Source organism: Narcine bancroftii, chromosome 7, assembly GCF_036971445.1.
Source record: "Narcine bancroftii isolate sNarBan1 chromosome 7, sNarBan1.hap1, whole genome shotgun sequence".
In the NCBI taxonomy this organism is placed as follows: Eukaryota; Metazoa; Chordata; class Chondrichthyes; order Torpediniformes; family Narcinidae; genus Narcine; species Narcine bancroftii.
In genome coordinates, this window is record NC_091475.1 from 170,743,179 (window position 1) to 170,749,801 (window position 6,623).

The following is a 6,623-nucleotide window of genomic DNA, read 5'->3' on the forward strand; positions in this document are numbered from 1 at the left end:
AACATTCAAAGGCTTAACTTTCCTCGGAGTGAAATTATCTACTTTTCTCGTCGATTGTCCTGAGGTCTGACCATATTTTAAGTCTGTGGCTCCTTGTTCTTGATGCCTCAGATCGGGACATTCATTCCTGCATCTATCCCGTCAAACTCTATAGGAATGTTGTAATCTTTCAATGGAATCACTTCTCAGTAATGACCTCAAGAGGTGGAAGAGAAATGGGGAGACTCTATTAAAATATTCCCTTGGGATAAGCATTGATCTTTGTTCGTTAACCCTCTTTGAATTACCTTAGGCTTTTTACTCTGACAAAGGATGCTTTTTGCATTTGTGGTAACTGACATAGATCCATAGTAATCTGCTGTATTTTTTTTTACAACAGTGACCTCAAGAGCATCAATAAAGTGGCAGAACGCGTTCTTCTGAGACTACAGGAGAAGTTGAAGGGAGTCGAAGAAGGTGCAGTCCTCAGTGTGGGTGGGCAGGTGAATCTACTCATACAACAAGCCAGGGATCCAAAGAACCTCAGTCGGCTCTTCCCTGGCTGGCAACCTTGGGTATGATCAAGAAAAGAAATGTGAATTAAGAAACCATTTGTTCTGTTGAATTTTGTCTTTTTTGTCCTGTTCCAAATGTACAAGCTATACAATATTTATGTGTTTATTCATGTAAATGTGTACCTCTGGCTAAAATATTTGTCATATGCACATATTAATCTTTCCATTTTAATTAGCTGGTAATGGGTGCTAACTTTCTCCCGATAATGACAAGAAGTGGCACTAGGACAGCAGAGTGTCATTTTTGATATCCAACATAGTAATTAATTAAATAACATCAAATGCAAATAGATGCTAGGGGTATCTTAGTTAAATAATTAGTTTCAAACTCTGTTTCATGCTTTGTTGCTATAATTACTTTCAAACCAAAATTGAATACCTTAGTAATATTATTGTGTTTTGTATGCACATGTAGTGCCCTGAATTTCTTGCTGTCAGCAAAGTGAGCTCAGGAGAATGTGGATTACAGGATAGAGTTCCTTCTTGAACTTCTGATTTGATCTGTTTCTCATTGGTATTTTGGGTTCAGTGAATTTGCTCTGTCATCTCCAACTTAAACTCTCAGGTATTACACAGGTATTATGCAGAAAGGAAACATTTGCATTTCCAGAGACACCTCATCTCTAAATTTGTTTTGGGAATTATTCACTCATTTGAAACAAGCAAAGATGTTCAAGCAAAATTAATGTCTACTGCAATTATATGTAATTAGTCTTATATTTTTCAATTAAAAGATAAACATTTTAATTTTCTAGACAAAAAATTTTTGGCAAAATAAAATGTTCAAGAATTAGTTTTCACAGCAATGCAGTTTAAAATTCAATGAAATTGAATCTGGAGTGCATTAGATTTAATTATTTGATCATCCTGAAAGTTGTAGATTGTCTTGATAATCAACTGTAAATTGTATTGGAATCCTTTGATCTGAAATTTTCATTAAGAATTATAAAGCACCTTATCTATACTTGGGAAAGAAATGTTATATGTTTATCTGTACTATGCAGTGCATTTTAACCATTGAGATCAAGTTATTTTGCCTGAGAAGGAAGTAAGTCCAATTAAACACCTTTAAAGATTTTTTAAAAACTAAAATGCCTTGATATATCTATTTACAGGACTATTTTCCATTGTATATTTTACCTTCTTCCATATCTTCACTACAGTTGGTTAGGATAAAAAGATTCAGATACTTCAAAATGCTCAAGTTTTAAGGGACTTTAATAAGCCTTGTTTTTATTGAAATTGTTACATCCTAACATTTTTCATTGATGGTCAAAAACATATGTTTTATGTTTTGAACGTGGCTGTAGAACCTTGGAAATTTTCTGATGCAAAGGGGGTTAATTCAGTCCGTTGTGTCTGTGCTGTCAAACAGAATACCTGTCCTCATTCCATAAGACCATTAGATATAGGAGCAGAAGTAGGCAATTTGGCCTGTCAAGTCTGTTTCAACATTCTATTATGAGCTGATCCATTCACCCACTCAGCCCAATTCCCCTGCCTTCTCCCCGTAACCTTTGATACCCTGACATAGCTATCAACCTCTGCTTTAACTACACTCAACAACCATGCCTCCACAGTGCCCGTGGCAGCAAATTCCAGAGGTTCACCACTCAATCTAAAGAAATTCTCCCACATCTCTGTTTTAAATGGACGCTCTTCAAATCCTGTGAAGTTGTGCCCTATGATCCTTAATTTCCCTACCATGGAAAACACCTTTGCCACATCAGCTCTGTCCAGGCCTTTCAACATTTGAAATCCTTCTACGAGTCCCCCCTCATTCTTCTGAACTCCAAGGAGTACAGTCAAAGAGCCGTCAATAGTTCCTCATGGGACATTCCTTGAATCATTCGTAAATCTTCTCTGAACCCTTTCCAATGCCAGCATGTCCTTTCTTAAATAAGGTGCCCAAAACTGCATCCCGTACTCCAAGTGAGGCCTCACTAGTGTCTTGTAACACCTCAACATAACATCCTGCTCTTAAATACTATTCCTCTAGATGTGAATGTAAACATCACATTCAACTTCTTCACCATCAACTCAACCTGGAGGTTAACCTTTAGGACTTCCAAGTTCCTTTTCACCTCCAAATTTTGAATTTTCTCACCATCCAAACAGTAGTTTGCCCTGTAATTCCTTCTACCAAAGTGCATGATTGTACACTTTCCAACATTGTGTTTAATTTACCACTTCTTTGCCCATTCTCCTAATCTATCTCTCAGCAGCCCCCCTCTATTTCATCCTCAATACCTGTCCCTGCACCTATCTTTGTATTTAGCCTCAAAGCTATTTATTCTGCAATCCAACTCATTAACATACAAATTAAAAAGTAATCCCAACATGGACCCCTGGAGTGCCCCACTGGTAGCCTGTAGCCAACCAGGATTCCTTTATTCTCACTCTCTGTTTCCTGCCTATCAACAAATGCTCTATCCGTGCATGCATCTTTCCAGAAATTCCATGGGCTTTCATCATGTTAAGCTGCCTCATGTGCGGCACTTTGTCCAAGGACTTTGCAAGTCCAAGTATATAACATCCACTGCATCTCTTTTGTCTAACCCGCTTGTGGTCTCCTCAAAAACAAATCGCAGTCAGTTTGTCAGGCAAGATTTTCCTTTCAGGAAACCGTGTTGACTTTGGCATATCTTGCCGTGCACCTCCAGGTACTCCGTAACTCATCCTTGACAATTGACTCCAGCCACTTCCCAACCACCGATGTTAAGCTAACAGGTCAATAATTTATTTTCTGTAGCCTCCCTCCCTTTTTAAATGGCACTGTTACTTTTGCAATTTTCCAGATCTCCAGGAGCAGAATCTATTGATTTTTTTTTTTGGAAAATAATTACCAATACCACCACAATCTGCATAGCAACTTCTTTCAGAGGGTGCATTCCAACTTGTCCTGGGGCCTAATCTACCCTTAGACCATTCAGCTTCACAAGCACCTTCTCTCTGGTAATTGTGACTCTTTCCTGACACCCTTGAAAGTCCAGTAACCTCCTAATATCTTCCACAATGAAGACTGATTAAAAAAAAAATACTCATTCAGTTCCTCTGCCTTGTCTCGTATTACAATTTCTCCAGCGCAATTTTCTATCAGTCATATCTTGCCTCTTTCCACTCTTAATATACTTTAAAATAGCTTGTCATGCACCATTTTAATATTATTGGTTAGCATCCCTTCAAAGTTCATATTTTCCTTTCTAATAACCTTCTTAGTTGCTTCTGTATGCTTTTAAAAGCTGCCACGTCCTCTATCTTCCTACTAATTTTTGCTTCCTTGTATGCCCTTTCATTGGTTTTGACTTGTCACCCACAGCTGTGGGTATATTTTGGAATATACCTGTCCTGCATTTATTTTTTTGCAGGAACTCCAGCCATTGCTGCTCTGCCATCCTCACTGCTGGTGTGCCTTTCCAATTACCGTATATACTCGTGTAATCGATACCATGTAATAGTCAACCTCCCCCACCCCCCTTTTTTGACCCAAAAATCTGGTGTTTTTGTATGACCTGTGTAAAAATTTACCCTTGTATTTTTGGCTCTGATCACTCGCCCATCCAAGCTCCTGATACCCGAATGGTGTTGAGGGAGGAGGTGTGGGTGCAAGTTCATCACTTCCTGTGGTCACAGGTGAAGGCAAGGGAGTCATGGAGGGAGCAGTCCCGGAAAGGCAGATAGGGGAAAATGTGTCTGGTGGTAGGGTCAAGTTGTAGGTCACAGTAATTGCGGAGGATCATGTGTTGGATATTGAGGCTAGTGGGGTGGTAGGTGAGGACAAGGGGAATCCTATCCTTGTTGCAACTTGGAGCAGAGGGGGACAGGCTAAATGTGCAGAAAATAGAGCAAATGCAGATAAGGGCGAAGTTCGTTATGGTGGAGGGGAGGCCATGTTTTTTGAAGAAGGAGGACATCTCGGGTTATCTGGAATGGAAGACCTCATCCTGGGAGCAGATGCAACAGAGCGAGGAACTGAGACAAAGGAATGGAATCCTTACAGGGGATAGGGTGTGGCATGGTTACCATAGCAGTTAGTACAATGCTGTTACAGTGCCAGCAACTGGGATTGGGATTCGAATCCAGTGCTTACTTACAGTGTGTACCTTCTCCCTGTGTCTGCGGGTGCTCCAGTTTCCTCCCACAGTTCAAAACATACCGGGGGTTGTTGGCTAATTCAGTGGTATGGGCTCGTGGGCTGAAAGGGCCTGTTACCGTGCTGTATGTTTAAATTTTTAAAATTTAAGAGATGTAGTCAAGGAAGCTGTGGGAGATGGTGGAATTTTAGAAAATATGTCTTTCGAGAGTTTGTCTCCTGAAATGGAGATGGAGAGATTGAGAAAGAGGAGAGTGGACCAAATGAATTTGAGGTCAGGGTGTACATTAGCAGCAAAGTGGATAAAGTTGAGCTAATCATGGGTGCACAAAGCAGCTCTGAAGTAGTTGTCAATGGTCACGGTAAGACTATACCCGTTTGGTGGGGCAGGAGCATGCAGAAACAATGGGTCTACTAGGACAACTAGGTTTGTGGATCTTGAGTCGGATGCAGAACCGACAGTACAGGGTTGGAAAACAATAAGGTTGGAGGTCCTAGAAGAGAGATGACCAGAGGTGATGTTACAGATGGTACGTGAGACAGTGGCTTGATGTTCTTTGGTGGGGTCCTGTTGAAGGGATAAGTAAGAGGAGCTGTCATCTGGCTTTGGCAAGGTAGATATGTACAAGACACCGCCTCCATCATTCTTTAAGGCACTGAGTTCCAGAATCCACTCACCTCCCTTCTAATCCTTCCAATCAATTACTTTAAATCTTTGCCTCTTTATTTTCTATCCCTCTGCTGAAGGAAAATATGTCCTCAGTATTTTATAATCCTCAAGTGAGTTTCCCCTCATTCTCCTCAATGTCAAAGAAAACAACCCTATCTTAGCTATCCTTCCTTTATACCTATCATTTTTTGGTCCGAGAAAAACTTAAATCTTTATTACATCTCCGTGCATTCACATCATTCCTCTGTTGTGACCAGAATTATATACAGTATTCAAGCAGTGGTGCAACTACCATTGTCTACAGTTCTAGCACAGTATCCCAAGTATTATATTTTATGCCTGTCCTCTTTAATAATGGTTCAATGCAATTGGTACATTTTCAGCCAACCTTGGAAAAATAATAAGCTCCTTGGTTCCTTTTTCACTATGCAACCATTCATCTTTCCTGCAGGGTCATTTATCTTCTGTGAGAACAACATTTATATAATTGTTCTACCTGCAGGAGGTCATTTTTCATAATGTAAACTTATTTGAGTCTGCCAGTTATGATTAATGATATGTTCCTATACAATTGCATCTTCAAATTGTGCAAAATGTTTTATTGGAAATTGAAGAAATATGATCTATTTTTGCTGGCTCATATGCTGTTTTACATTGAAGATCATTTCTTATGGTGATTTTGTAATTCCTTCTCTATCTACAGTGATTCACAGTGTGCTTATCACATTCAAGGCCACGAAGAGTTTGTACTTACTTTATTTGAATATAAATAGAGTAAAATAAAATATTAGGCCTCACATTTTTCTCCATAATATCCAAAAACAGCGAACACTAGTTAACATGTTCACAAGGGAAATAGATGCATTTTGATGTTGAAAGCGGTGTTGCAATCAGAAAAAGATTTTTTAAACTGAAGTACTTACATTATTAGAAATCCTACTCAATATGACTAGATTCATCCAGGTCAGAGAAGGTTTGTGGAAAATGCTGAAATATTTGGTCACCTGATATGCTGAATTCTCTTGTATGTTCTCATTTTAATTCCATAATAATTCCATAATATGATTTCCCAACAACATTAGGAAGCTATTGTGCCATTCTGAAATGATGCTATCAATCCCACTCTCCCATTTATTTCCCCATAACCTATTCACTGCCACATGCACATAAGAGTCCCCTTGACTCTTCTATGAGCCCAATTAGCTACATAACTGAACAACTAGCAGGTCTTTGGGATATGAGAGGAATCCAGAGCACCTGGTAGAAAACTACCTGGTCTCAGAGAGAACATGCAAACCCCACTCAG

The 6,623-nt window shown here is 39.4% G+C and overlaps 1 protein-coding gene across 3 annotated transcripts in view; it reads left to right on the forward strand.

Moving 5' to 3' along the window:
- atm (ATM serine/threonine kinase) overlaps positions 1-6,110 on the forward strand; it is a 225,143-nt gene extending 219,033 nt beyond the window's left edge. For 2 of the 3 annotated variants that reach the window (XM_069891268.1, XM_069891270.1), the window contains one exon: positions 380-6,013. In XM_069891268.1, the coding sequence (XP_069747369.1) occupies positions 380-560 (181 nt within the window). In that variant the 3' untranslated portion in view covers positions 561-6,013. The other variant, XM_069891269.1, reaches the window with a different exon arrangement.
- Positions 6,111-6,623: the final 513 nt, after the last annotated feature.